Below are 14,775 nucleotides of genomic sequence, written 5' to 3'. Positions count from 1 at the left end.
GTGTGTGTGTGTGTGTGTGTGTGTGTGTGTGTGTGTGTGTGTGTGTGTGTGTGTGTGTGTGTGTGTGTGTGTGTGTGTGTGTGTGTGTGTGTGTGTGTGTGTGTGTGTGTGTGTGTGTGTGTGTGTGTCTTAGCTTCTCCGTTTGTCTGTTTCATTCCTTTCAAGTTATATCAGAATCAGGTTTATTTGGCCAAGTCAGGTCAAACAACTTTCATTATTGAAAAGTATCACGTAGAATCGTGACATTGACAGTTTTGATATAACACATTATGTGCCGAGTACCAGGGATGGGCGGTATGGACAGAAAAAAAACAGAACAATATACAAGACAATTCGACATAGAACGATTAAGTGTAGTATAGTACAACACTATACAATAACATAACTTAACACAATGATCCTAAACTTCACACCAAACCCAGTGGATGATGAAATAAATAATGCATCTATAATTTATTTAGCAGAGCTATACTAGAGTAGGGATGGGCGGTATGGAGTAAAAAATGTATCACGATAATTTCTGGCATTTATCCCCATAACGATAAAAATGATGATAAAAAAATATCAATTCAACTCCACCTTTGTAACTATAAATCTATCACCACATTCAGTCTTTGGAGCCAAATCACTGCTCTAAAAGATACTAAATACTACTAAACGTCATCAATGGGAATTTATCTTTCTTTTTTTTTTTTTTTTTTTTCTTTCTTTCTTTCTTTCTTTCTTTCTTTCTTTCTTTCTTTTTTCTTTCTTTCTTTCAGGCTCATTTCCTTCCTTCCTCCTTTCCTTCTTTTCTCCCTTCCTTCCTTCCTTCTTTCCTTCCTTCCTTCCTTTCTTCCTTCCTTCCTTCCTTCCTTCCTTCCTTCCTTCCTTCCTTCCTTCCTTCCTTCACGTACATTGTGCGTGGATTTAACACAGAACCATAAATCAGCTTTACACAAAAACATCATCAACAGGAATTTATCATTTTTACCGTGAGATACAAATTCTTACTGTGAGGAATTTTTTTGGCGGTTTATCGTGAACGGTAAAATATCACCCATTCCTACCGAGTACCATTATATTTAAACAGCCCAGTAGTGTAGTACTTATTCCGTTTGTACGCCATATGTTTTTTTTTATTTTGTATGGAAAAGGCAGTCAACACCTACAGAAAAGACATTATGTAAAAAAAAAAAAAAAAAAAAGACATCTTCATACATGGAGTCCTTTTCCTTTTTTTGTGGGAAAGAAAGCAATTGGTCCAAGGTCCAAGGGTAAATTGGAGGTCTCTAAAAGACAAGAATCAGAATCAGAATCAGGTTTATTGGCCAAGTTTGAACATGCCAGACAGGGAATTTGACTCAGTTTGTTTCGCTACAGCAGCTTTAATTATTATTATTGCACGGTGGTTGATTACTCTGAGACTCTGAGTGATGAGAGTTCATCTAAGCAACATCTTGGGGGAAGAAACTGTCTCTGAGTCTGGAGGTTTTGTCGTACGGTGCTCTGTAGTTCCGTCCAGAGGGGAGGAGGTCAAACAAACTGTATCCCTATCGAAAACCTTGTTGTGTTGCACGTAATCATCATTGAACAGTTCCTCGGAAACTTCCCAGAACAAATAACTATATAATAATGATGAGTATTCTCAGTTTTCGTTTTATTGCTTGGTTCTTTTCACTGTCAATAGGAAATAAGAACAAACTCAGTAAGATTGTCAACATGTTTAGCAAGAATGTAGGCCAAAAACAAGTCAGTTTGTCCCGGCTCTGTGAATCCCATGACTGGGAAAGAGAGGATAATCTGCAGTGATATCTCATCCCTCAATGCAGAATATATGCTGTTAGAATAGAATAGAATAGAATAGAATAGAATAGAAGACTTTATTGATCTCCCAGAGGAGAAATCCAATCGTGCAGCAGTCAAACACACACACGCTCAACGGTTTATACAAAAAATGAAAATAGAATAACCAATAAATAGCTGAATAATAAAAAAAGATTAATATAAAATGAGTAATGTACAAGAGAAAAAACCATCAGGACGGAGGTACCGGCTCTGCGGACCCCCCCGGGCCCAAAGATCTTTTATACTCTCTAGTAGGAATGGGTGATATTTTACCGTTCACGATAAACCGTCAAAAAAATTCCACACGGTAAGAATTTGTATCTCACGGTAAAAATGATAAATTCCCGTTGACAACGTTTTTGTGTAAAGCGAAAGAAAGAAAGAAAGAAAGAAAGAAAGAAAGAAAGAAAGAAAGAAAGAAAGAAAGAAAGAAAGAAAGAAAGAAAGAAAGAAAGAAAGAAAGAAAGAAAGAAAGAAAGAAAGAAAGAAAGAAAGAAAGAAAGAAAGAAAGAAAGAAGGAAGGAAAAATTCCTGTTGATGACGTTTTTGTGTAACAAACATGGCGGATCTGAGAGCGAGATAGATTTAGTTAAAAAGGTGGAGTTGAATTGGTATTTCTTTATCGTCATTTTTATCGTTATCGGGATAAATGCCAGAAATTATCGTGATACATTTTTTAGTCCATCTCTACTCTAGTATAGCTCTGCTAAATAAATTAAAGATGCATTATTTATTTCATCATCCACTGGGTTTGGTGTGAAGCTTAGGATCATTGTGTTATGTTATTGTATAGTGTTGTACTATACTGCACTTAATCGTTCTATGTGGAATTGTCTTGTATATTGTTCAGTTTTTTTGTTTTTGACCAGGTATTCTGACTGCCACAGATGCAAAAAGAATTTCAAAAGAACAATAAATTGAAACTAACTAAGTAACTAACTGCTGCATCAAGTCGCCCCGTGTTCCCACTTCTCCCCAGCGCGAGAGGCGGAGATGCGGCAGCTGCGTAAGACCAACATGGAGTACGAGGAGCGCAACGCGGCCCTGCAGAAGCACGTGGAGAGCATGCGCGGGGCGGTGGAGCGCCTGGAGGGGGACGTGGTGCAGGAGCGGGGACGCAACGGGCTCCTGCGCCAGCACCTGGAGACGCTGCGCCAGGCGCTCACCTCCAGCTTCTCCTCCGTGCCCCTGCCAGGTGAGAACAGCACCGCCTCACTCAGCTTTCCCCGGGACAGATGTGCAACACCAACACGCCACGAGTCAGGGGGGCCAGGTCCCACTAATGGAGGCGGTTTATGGCGCTTTTCCACCTGCACCTACTCAGCTCTGCTCGGCCTGGGGCCGGATTCACAAAACCTTCTTAAGAAGAAAAATCTTCTTAAGTGTCATTTTTTTCTTAAGTTCAGTCTTAAGAAGAAAAAAGAGAAGAAGTCATATTCTCCAAAAAAAGTATTTTCTAAACTTTCTTCTTAAGTTTCTTCTTAAGAAAAAACTTAGGAATAAATGGTATTCTTGAAACAAAAGTTCTCAAATTGGTTCTTGACTTTTTTCTTAACTTTAAGACGACCTTGACCTGTCTTAAAATTTCTTCTGTGAAAAGGTAAGACTCTAATATAAACCTTTTTCAACACATTTTAGACAAGTTTAGACTAGTAGGTCATAGTTTGAGGATATACTTTGTAATTAATTACACAAAGAGCCTGTTAACTGTTTGTTATCATATTAGTTAGTGTGGTAGTTGATTATTATTAATTTTCCCCAATAGTATTTTTTTTCGCACATTAATCTCATCCACCATAACCTTGAAAAGTTCCTGCATCTCTTTTTCTCCTTCTCCATGTTTAGTGAGTGACTGACGGTTAAGACCAAACTACCTGTATATGTTGTTTGTTGGCGCGTGCAATTACATTTTTTAAGAAGTTCTTAAGTAGGAAAAATAAGAAATTCGTAAAAAATGACAGTTCTTAAGACGGTTCTTAAAAAAATATTGAGGAATTGCACTTAAGAACTTTCTTATGAACTTCTTAATTTTAGATCTTAAGACATTTCTTAAGATCGTTCTTAAGAACATATTGGTGAATCCGGCCCCTGGTTTCTTTTCCATAAAATTCAGCACCTGGAGCAGAAGTAGGAGGTTGGAGTGAAGCTGCTGTGAAGTATTTGATTGTGTGATCTAAACAAAGAAGACAACAACACTAAAGATGTAGAACCTGGAGGAGATGATAGATGTGCTGCTGGGTCTGTGGCTTGTGTTCGATATCAAGTTAAAAAATGAGGGTGAGAGAAGCTTAGTTCGTCTCAGCGCTGCTGAAAAGCTGTGAGCAGCTATGAAGAGACAGAGCTCCTGGTAGATCTGGTCGTTCCTAATCACCCGTCTACATCCCTTTTTAATTCTCTCCTCAGCACCAGGTTTATGAACATCTGACCCTCAGAGTTGGATCATCAAACAGACTTTTGCTGCCATTGCTGGTGGAATAAAATGAACAAGAAGTCGTCAGAGTCTCTTTCTCTGATGTCACATCCAGACTCAGACGTCTGACTCCAACCCCCTGACCAATCGGTGGCCTGTAGTGTGATGATGTCAGATACAGCCGACTCAGCACCTTAGAACCTCGGCAGAATAGATACAGAAAAGTATCTACTCGACACGTTAGACCCCTAGTGGGAAAGAACCAAACCCAGTTGAGTCGGGCTGAGTAGGGACTAGTGGAAAAGTGCCATAAGTCTCATCAGCCTCTGTGGGGTCAAAATAAGATGCTTTTCCTTTTTAAATCCAGTTTCTGTTGTATGTTTGACTAGGGCTGGGGATCGATTCAAATGTCAAGAATCGATTTGATTCCGATTCTTAAGATTCAGAATCGATTATCAAGATTTGATTCGATTAGATTCCGATATTGATTTGGGTTAGTGTTATTAAAACTGTTTTTTGAGCTGTTGCATGAATGATATGACTGTAGTTATGCAACATATTAATACTAGTATTATATTGAGATTCAACAGCAAGTATTGCAGCTAATGATGCTGTAAGGACCAATACGCTCCCAGAATGCTGATAGAACTGCTTTCAGAAACATCATATGGGTCAGAATTACCAAACAGATCCAGGGAGGAAACAGAGACGGATGAAATCGGTTTTATTTTTCCCACATTCCGTTTTTATTTGTTCCATTTTTGGTCTATTTTGGTTTTAAATTTTTGAGCATTTGGTTTTTATCATTTTTGCAAATGTAACCCCAAGACAGTATATAAAGTAATGAAATATAGACAATTTATGCAATTATAACCTAACACTTTAATGTTTTCATACCTTTAAACATATTTAAAGGCAAAAACATGGCACCAGTTATTCTCGTGTCCAACAAAACATTCCTTTTTTGGGGATAAACAAAAAAAAAGAACCAAAAGTTGTAATGTAATGATGAAAAAAAAATACATAAATAAATAAAATAAAAAAAGAAAGAACCCAAAAAAAAAAAAAAAAAAATCGATCTTTAGACATATGAATCGATTTTTAGGAATGAATATGAGAATCGATTTAGAATTGGGAAATCGATTTTTTCAACACAGGCCTATGTTTGACCAGAAATAAACTCTGTGTTTATTTCAGACAGTTTGCAGCGTTGTTTTTGGAGCGCAGATGTGCTTGCGTTGATCAAAAGGCATTATTAACCACCGCTGGGTTTCTATGTTCCGTAGGAGTCAAAACAGAAATATTACAGCAAGTTATCTGAGTTTAAAGACGGCGAGACATAAATGTTAATGCAAAGGCCCGAGTCCCCCCCCCTCTCCCCTCTCTCTGCCGGTCTCGTTCAGGCTCAGAAAGGGCGCTGAGTGTTTGCACCCACGGCCTGTCTCCAGTCATTTCCTCCCACGCCTTCTGGGTTTTATTCTCATCTCTGCAAACATCCCGAGCTGAGCTGACAGCGCTGAAATAACCGAAGGGCTTCACAGTGGAGGATGACTCAGGGGTCAAGGAACCTTGCTGTAGTTTAAACACCAGGACACACCAATAAGGTCGTATCTGGTACCAAAGCTTCATTAGACACACGTTACGGCCTCTGTGCACGAGGGATGGGCGGGATGGACTAAAAAATGTATCACCATCATTTCTGGCATTTATCCCGATAACGATAAAAATTAAGATAAAGAAAATACCAATTCAACTCCATCTTTTTAACTATAAATCTATCTCTCTCAGATCCACCATGTTTGTTACACAAAAACATCATCAACGGGAATTTTTCTTCCTTCCTTCCTTCCTTCCTTTCTTCCTTCCTTCCTTCCTTCATCTTCCTTCCTTCCTTCCTTCCTCCATCTTCCTTCCTTCCTTCCTTCCTTCCTTCCTCCTTCCTTCCTTCCTTCCTTCCTTCCCTCCTTCCTCCATCTTCCTTCCTTCCTTCCTTCCTCCATCTTCCTTCCTTCTTTCCTTCCTTCCTCCTTCCTTCCTTCCTTCCTTCCTTCCTTCCCTCCTTCCTCCATCTTCCTTCCTTCTTTCCTTCCTTCCTTCCTCCATCTTCTTTCCTTCCTTCTTTCCTTCCTCCATCTTCCTTCCTTCCTTCCTCCTTCCTTCCTTCCTTCCTTCCTCCATCTTCCTTCCTTCTTTCCTTCCTTCCTCCTTCCTTCCTTCCTTCTTTCCTTCCTTCCTCCTTCCTTCCTTCCTTCCTTCCTCCATCTTCCTTCCTTCCTTCTTTCCTCCTTCCTTCCTTCCTTCCTTCCTCCATCTTCCTTCCTTCCTTCTTTCCTCCTTCCTTCCTTCCTTCCTTCCTCCATCTTCCTTCCTTCTTTCCTTCCTTCCTTCCTTCCTCCATCTTCCTTCTTTCCTCCTTCCTTCCTTCCTTCCTTCCTCCATCTTCCTTCCTTCTTTCCTTCTTTCCTTCCTTCCTCCATCTTCCTTCCTTCCTTCTTTCCTTCCTTCCTTCCTTCCTCCATCTTCCTTCCTTCTTTCCTTCCTTCCTCCATCTTCCTTCCTTCCTTCCTTCCCTCCTTCCTCCATGTTCCTTCCTTCTTTCCTTCCTTCCTCCTTCCTTCCTTCCTTCCTTCCTTCCTTCCTTCCTCCATCTTCTTTCCTTCCTTCCTTCCTTCCTCCTTCTTTCCTTCCTTCCTTCCCTCCTTCCTCCATCTTCCTTCCTTCCTTCCTTCCTCCATCTTCCTTCCTTCCTCCTTCCTTCCTCCATCTTCCTTCCTTCCTTCCTTCCTTCCTTCCTCCATCTTCCTTCCTTCCTTCCTTCCTTCCTTCCTCCATCTTCCTTCCTTCTTTCCTTCCTTCCTTCCTCCATCTTCTTTCCTTCCTTCTTTCCTTCCTCCATCTTCCTTCCTTCCTTCCTTCCTTCCTTCCTTCCTCCATCTTCCTTCCTTCTTTCCTTCCTTCCTCCTTCCTTCCTTCCTTCTTTCCTTCCTTCCTCCTTCCTTCCTTCCTTCCTTCCTCCATCTTCCTTCCTTCCTTCTTTCCTCCTTCCTTCCTTCCCTCCTTCCCTCCATCTTCCTTCCTTCCTTCCTTCCTTCCTTCCTCCATCTTCCTTCCTTCTTTCCTTCCTTCCTTCCTTCCTCCATCTTCCTTCCTTCTTTCCTTCCTTCCTCCATCTTCCTTCCTTCCTTCCTTCTTTCCTTCCTTCCTTCCTTCCTCCATCTTCCTTCCTTCTTTCCTTCCTTCCTCCATCTTCCTTCCTTCCTTCCTTCCCTCCTTCCTCCATGTTCCTTCCTTCCTTCCTTCCTTCCTTCCTTCCTTCCTCCATCTTCTTTCCTTCCTTCTTTCCTTCCTCCATCTTCCTTCCTTCCTTCCTTCCTCCATCTTCCTTCCTTCCTCCTTCCTTCCTCCATCTTCCTTCCTTCCTTCCTTCCTTCACGTACGTTGTGCGTGGATTTAACACAGAACCATAAATCATCTTTACACAAAAACGTCAACGGGAATTTATCATTTTTATCGTGAGATACAAATTCTTACCGTGGGGAATTTTTTTGACGGTTTATCGTGAACGGTAAAATATCGCCCATTCCTACTGTGCACGCAGATGTTTGACTATGTTGGAGGACATGAAAATGACTGTTTCTTTAAGAAAATATAACAGTCGTAGGTGCCAGACTGCTTTTAGCACCTGGAGTTGAGGAGTTCATTGAGTTTTACGCTGTAAAATAAATTAAATATAACAAACTGCATTCACAACAGACTTAAATTACATAAGCATTAGAAGTGCAGCTCTTTCCATTGATGTTCTATCTGAATTTCCATTTGACCTTTTTTTTTTTTTTTTTTGAGAACCAAACAAATAAATTAACTATGGGAGAGTATTAGGGCCAGGCAGGAGAAAAAATATTGAAATACAATTTCGATAAAAAAGTCAAAATGTCGAGATTAATGTTAAAATAAAATTTCAAGAATAAAGTCGAAATTTCGGGAAAAAAGTTGAAATACATTTCAACGTTTTTCTCGAAATTGTACTTCAACTTTAATCTTGACATTTCGACTTTTCTCTCGACATTTCAACTTTTTTCTCGAAGTGCATATTGAAAAAAAATCTTACTCTAAAAAAAGTCAAAATATCAAGAAAAAAGTCGAAATGTCGAGATTAATGTAATATAATTTAAAGAATGAAGTCGAAATTTCGTGAATAAAGTCGCATTTCGACTTTTTTCTCAACATTTCGACTTTTTTCTCAACATTTCAACTTTTTTCTCAACATTTCGACTTTTTTCTCGAAATTTTGACTTTTTTCTCGAAGTTGCATAATGAAAAAAAAACCTTCCTCCTCTAAAATATAATTTTTATTTTTCTCCTGCCTGGCCCTAATACTCTTCCGTAATTAAACCACACAAACATTACATTCAATAAAAAGAAAAAAGGGGAAGAAAGGAGAAAAAAAAGAGAAAGAAAAGGGGAAAGAGAAAAAAAATTGTTACTTATTTTCCTTTTCTTTTGAATGAATATGTGTATTTTTGTATAGATAAAAAAAAAAAGAAAGTGCAGCTCGTATCAGGCCTTTTCTGTCGACATTAAGACGCCGACGTCTCCACTGTTTGATGGAACAACGAGCGTCTGCAGGCTCTGATAGAAGCTGCCCAGCGTTCCTGCTGGACCTCGCTGCTCCGTTTACCCGGTCTGTCTGGCCTAATGGTGCACGTTTGTAGGAATAAACGACATCTGGCTGGAATATTTCTGGACTGTTGGGTGAGACAAACACAAACATCATCCCAAACCAAAGGCTTGGAGATAAACATGTTTTCCATTATCCGCTGCTCCGTCTGCTGAACGGTTCATATCTCTTGGCCGTGGAAGGCCAGGCGCTTTCACCGAGCAGCTGTTGATGGTAGAATATTTGGAGCATTTATGTTCCCCATCATCGTTCTCATCCCTGGCCTCGGTCCACAGCGAGCAGTCTTGCAGCATAAACCCACATGTTTATTCAGAATTCTTTATGAGGGGAATACAATTTAAAAACAACAAGAAAAAACACAATTAAACACTCTTTCTTAACAATAAATGAGAGATGCAGATTCTGACGCTGTTCAAACTCGGTATTAACTTGCTGTTTTAGTTTTAGTTTCCTCTTGTATCAGAAGACCTGGTGGAAAAGCTCTGTTATCGTCTTCTGTAAACTTTACTTTAACGTCTTTTCTTAAGTGCAATTCCTCAATATTTTCTTAAGAACTGTCATTTCTTACGAATTTCTTATTTTTCCTACTTAAGAACTTCTTAAAATATATCATTGCATTGCACGCGCCAACAAACAACATTTATACAGGTAGTTTGGTCTTAACCGTCAGTCACTCACTAAACATGGAGAAGGAGAAAAAGAGATGCAGGAACTTTTCAAGGTTATGGTGGATGAGATTAATGTGAGAAAAAAAATACTATTGTGGAAAATTAATAATAATTAACTAACGCTAACTAACATGCTAACAAACAGTTAACAGGCTCTTTGTGTAATTAATTACAAAGTATATCCTCAAACTATGACCTACTAGTCTAAACTTGTCTAAAATGTGTTGAAAAAGGTTTATATTAGAGTTTTACCTTTTCACAGAAGAAATTTTAAGACAGGTCAAGGTTGTCTTAAAGTTAAGAAAAAAGTCAAGAACAAATTTGAGAACTTTTATTTCAAGAATACCATTTATTCTTAAGTTTTTTATTAAGAAGAAAGTTGAGAAAATACTTAAGAACTTTTTTTGGAGAATATGACTTCTTCTCTTCTTAAGACTGAACTTAAGAAAAAACTGACAATTAAGAAGATTTTTTTTCTTAAAAATGTTTTGTGAATCCGGCCCCTGGCCTTCACTGCATTTAACAATGAAAAACATGCAATAAACTCAGCAGAAAAAAAAGAAGCGTGGTTAAAGCCAGCTTTGGCAGTACCACGTCTGACCACACGGGGGCATATCTGCAGAGTTGCCGGCAGACGTGGACGGCAGAATATAACGTTTAACTTGTTCTCGGCAGTGAAATCAAAAATAAGTGCTACTTTTGTCCGATTGGTTCGTACAAACGGTTGGTTGCTTCACTAACAAGGGGGTTGTGGCTAGCTAACTAATTCCCCTGCCGTGGTGCAAGCAAAGACTTAAAAAAGTGCACCTGTACTGGGATAAACTGGGATAAACTTTTGTCCGTGGCTATTTTTTGTCCACAATGTATTTGTGCCCCCATGTGGTCAGAAGTGGTATTGCTTCGGAGGGTGGCTGGCGCTTAAATGTGTGATTAGATTCCAGTCACCATTTCTGTGAATAAACACGCAGTCAACATTTACTTTTCTCCTGAGATCCGGGCTTTTGTTTGATGTGCATTTTTTACGTCTCCTTACTATTTGGGATCAATAGAACCTAATTTTCGTTGAAATTAAATTTAAATTTACTTTCTATGTGCTGTTGAACTATGTCAAATCCAATGGCCTCACATGAGGACAATGGGTTTAGTTTTGCATATACATTTCTTCCTTGCTATTTGGGATCAGGAGGACCCAAATAACCTAAAAATTAAATTTTAGCTTTCTACAATAAGTAGTTATCTCAAAAACCACCACAACTCTATTTCCCTTTCTTGGCCCTGTCCTGCGTCCGTGCACATCCTGGTCTGGTTCTAATAATAAAAATATGATACATTTTATTTGCAATCTACTCAGCATTTTGAATGAAATAAAGTGCTACAGAGTAAAAACATGGGTATTAGGTTATATCTCTATATCATTTATATTTATATATCATTTTCAATTGTTTATTTCCTATTACAAGGAAATAAAAACTTGCTCCATTGGCAGATTATTCTACTTATTTGTAGTGAAAATGTGCTTTAAACAAATGGAAATCTAAAAACAAGTATTTTAAGTGTAATGAGACTTATTTTGACTAGAAATTAGACATTTGGGCAAGAAATAAAGACAAATGTTCTTGGAAAGACCTGATGTCCTCAAACAAGTACTTCATGTTTACAGACGTTGTAGATTGCTAATATTACTCAAATATATCAAAAAAACATGCCATGTGAAGCTGCAGACGTTATTGTGCATAAATATACTAGTTTCAATCATAAAATTAGGTTAGGTTTTTTACCTTGTCCATATTTCTGTCGGGATCTGCCATAGAAGACTTTCCTTGAGATCCCAGCCATCTTTTTTTTTCCCAAATGAGTGTAATTTAATTATGAGACCACTAGATGGTGCAGACGGGGGTCCCGGATGAGGACAATGGGTCAATGTTCGTACAAATGAAGTATCATGGCGCAGAACAGCAGAAATGTAATGTCCTCATATGAGAACACAGGGTCTCAGGAGGTTAAATTCTCAAATCCGTTGAGCGACCTGAGCTTTAGCATCGTTAAGACGATGACATGTTTTACGTCTGCGGTCTTTCTTTCAGGCAGCGGAGAGACGCCGACCCTCGACACCATCGACTCCTACATGAAGAAGCTCCACACCATCGTCGTCAGCAGCCCGCAGGAGCACGACAGTCTCATCAGCACCGTGCGGGACGTCGTCAACCGCCTGGACAGGTGATGCCCGCCACGCTGAGGACGCGGGACCTGAGCCGGCTCTGCAGCGGCGACCGCTTCTCGCACGGAAGAGTATTAGGGCCAGACAGGAGAAAAAATATTTGAGAGGGGAGGATTTTTGTTTATTGTGCACTTCCAGAAAAAAGTCGAAATGTCGAGATTAATGTTGAAATATAATTTCCAGAAAAAAGTCAAAATGTCGAGATTAATGTTGAAATATAATTTCGAGAAAAAAGACGAAATGTCGAGATTAATGTTGAAATATAATTTCGAGAAAAAAGACGAAATGTCGAGATTAATGTTGAAATATAATTTCGAGAAAAAAGACGAAATGTCGAGATTAATGTTGAAATACAATTTAGAGAAAAAAGTCGAAATGTCGAGAATAATGTTGAAAAACAATGTCGAGAAAAAAGTCAAAATGTCAAGAAAAAAGTCGAAATGTCGAGATTAATGTTGAAATACAATTTCGAGAAAAAAGTCAAAATCTTGAGAATAATATTGAAATACAAAGTCGAGAAAAAAGTCGAAATGTCGAGATTAATATTGAAATACAATTTCAAGAATGTAGTCGAAATTTCGTGAATAAAGCTTTTTTTCGCCTTTTTTCTCAACATTTACTTTTTTCTCGACATTTAGACTTTTTTCTCGACATTTAGACTTTTTTCTCACATTTAGACTTTTTTCTGTACATTTAGACTTTTTTTCTCGACATTTAGACTTTTTTCTGTACATTTAGACTTTTTTCTGTACATTTAGACTTTTTTCTCAACATTTCGACTTTTTTCTCGACATTTTGACTTTTTTCACAACATTTTGACTTTTTTCTCGAAGCTCCATAATGAAAAAAAACATTCACAACAGACTTAAATTACATATAAATTACAAATTACTTAAATTACATAAGCATTAGAAGTGCAGCTCTTTCCATTGATTTTCTATCTGAATTTCCATTTGAACTATTTTTTTTTTTTTTTTGGAGAACCAAACAAATCAATTAACTACGGGAGAGTATTAGGGCCATGCAGGAGAAGAAATATTTGACAGGGGAAGATTTTTTTTTATTGTGCACTTCGATAAAAAAGTTGAAATGTCGAGATTAATGTTGAAATAAAATTTCAAGAATAAAGTCGAAATTTCGTGAAAAAAGTTGAAATACATTTCAACTTTTTTCTCAAAATTGTACTTCAACATTAATCTTGACATTTCGACTTTTTGCTCAACATTTCAACTTTTTTCTCGAAGTGCATATTGAAAAAAAAATCTTACTCTAAAAAAAGTCAAAATGTCGAGAATAATGCTGAAATACAAAGTCGAGAAAAAAGTCGAAATGTCGAGATTAATGTTGTAATATAATTTCAAGAATGGGGTCAAAATTTCGTGAATAAAGTCGCATTTCGCCTTTTTTCTCGACATTTCGACTTTTTTCTCAACATTTAGACTTTTTTCTCGAAGTTGCATAATGAAAAAAAAACCTTCCTCCTCTAAAATATTATTTTTATTTTTCTCCTGCCTGGCCCTAACACTCTTCTGTATTTCTTGTGCCGTGAATTCTGAGTCCTTTTGTCTTCTGCTCTTGTTTGGAGCAGATAATCAGAGCCGGGCCGGTTTCCAGCGCCGCTCAGACGACGCCCCGCTCCGGGTCGGCCCTTCACTCCCAAACGTCTGGTCTTCTCGTCAACCTGTCGTCCCCGTCGACTCGTAGACGACGGTCATTACTCTGCCACGGTCGTGCAGCTGAACACGGTCTAACGTCAATATTTATTTATTATTTCTAAGAAAAAATTAACAGCTGTTTACACTTGTTTTAATGAGGCTGTAGTTAATTTAAAACATTTATACGAGACACTTCCACAGCAGTACCGCCGTTATAAAACATGTAGTTAGAGCATTTGTGTTGATCATATCTAAGAAACTGTCCTTTTGTCATATTGTGTTGAATAATAATGTGCCATTATCGTTATTATATTATTATTGTTTTTCTTTTCCAGTGTGAAGATGTTTGTATTTTCAATAAATGTGTTTTCATCATCTGACGTTTGGTTATTCAGACAAATTTGCAGCATGTTGGGGAAAATAAAACCTTAATCGTTGCTGATCATTTTTACTCTGCTGGAGATTTCTAATCTAAAAATGATCCGGATCCTCCAACAGAAGGTTTCCTGGAGCTGTTCACGCCTCGGGAAGTTTCCGTGGGTTCATGACGGGTCCTCTCACCTCCGGTGCTGCCAGGGCTCAGCTGGGTTCAGAGCTTTTAATAGAGCGTCAGCTGGACCGTCGGCCCGGACCGTGATCGCCGTTCATTTGTTCATTTATTTAGAATAAGGACAGCGCATGTTAATAAATATTTAAATAAGTACATACATAAATATACCAGAGATTAGGGATGGGCGGTATGGACTAAAAAATTTATCATGATACTTTCTGGTATTTATCACGATAAAAATGACGATTAAAACAAAATACCAATTCAACTCCACCTTTTTAACTATAAATCTATCACCACATTCAGTCTTTGGAGCCCCCAAAACAAGTTTTATTAGCTTATAAAATCACAAAGTAGAAAAAAATACAACTTGATAAATAAAGAAACAGGACAAATAAATAAAAGTTCACTGAAAATAAAATCCAATCAGTGATGAACTCTTCTAATATAAAAAATGTGCAAATTAACCTGTGGTTGGAACATGCCACAAATTAGATACTATTGCAATTTTTTTTCATAATAGTCAAACGTTATATCAAAATGTAACAACCATTTCCTTCTGTTTTTGCAGACTCTGCACATAATAGATGATGTTTGCTCCTCTTCACTCTTTTTAAATCCAAATCAGTTCCAGAGCTGGAGCCTCGTTTAACAACGAGCTCCTCTCTTTCAGATCAAAAACGTCATCAACGTGAATTTATCATTTTTACCGCGAGATGACAAATTCTTACCGTGGGGAATTTCTTTGACGGTATATCGTGAACGGTAA

At 38.2% G+C, this 14,775-nt stretch overlaps 1 protein-coding gene across 2 annotated transcripts in view; it reads left to right on the top strand.

Moving 5' to 3' along the window:
* hmg20a (high mobility group 20A) overlaps window positions 1-13,831 on the top strand; it is a 30,973-nt gene extending 17,142 nt beyond the window's left edge. For both annotated transcript variants that reach the window (XM_061720836.1, XM_061720837.1), the window contains exons 7-9: window positions 2,807-3,022; window positions 11,668-11,800; window positions 13,390-13,831. In XM_061720836.1, coding sequence (XP_061576820.1) covers window positions 2,807-3,022; window positions 11,668-11,800; window positions 13,390-13,393 — 353 coding nt within the window. In that variant the 3' untranslated portion in view covers window positions 13,394-13,831. The remainder of the gene's footprint in view (window positions 1-2,806; window positions 3,023-11,667; window positions 11,801-13,389) is intronic.
* The last annotated feature ends 944 nt before the right edge of the window (window positions 13,832-14,775 follow it).

This window comes from Cololabis saira, chromosome 5 (assembly GCF_033807715.1).
Source record: "Cololabis saira isolate AMF1-May2022 chromosome 5, fColSai1.1, whole genome shotgun sequence".
NCBI lineage: Eukaryota > Metazoa > Chordata > Actinopteri > Beloniformes > Belonidae > Cololabis > Cololabis saira.
Note: the sequence above shows the minus strand (reverse complement) of the source record. Positions and strands in the feature narration are given on the sequence as shown.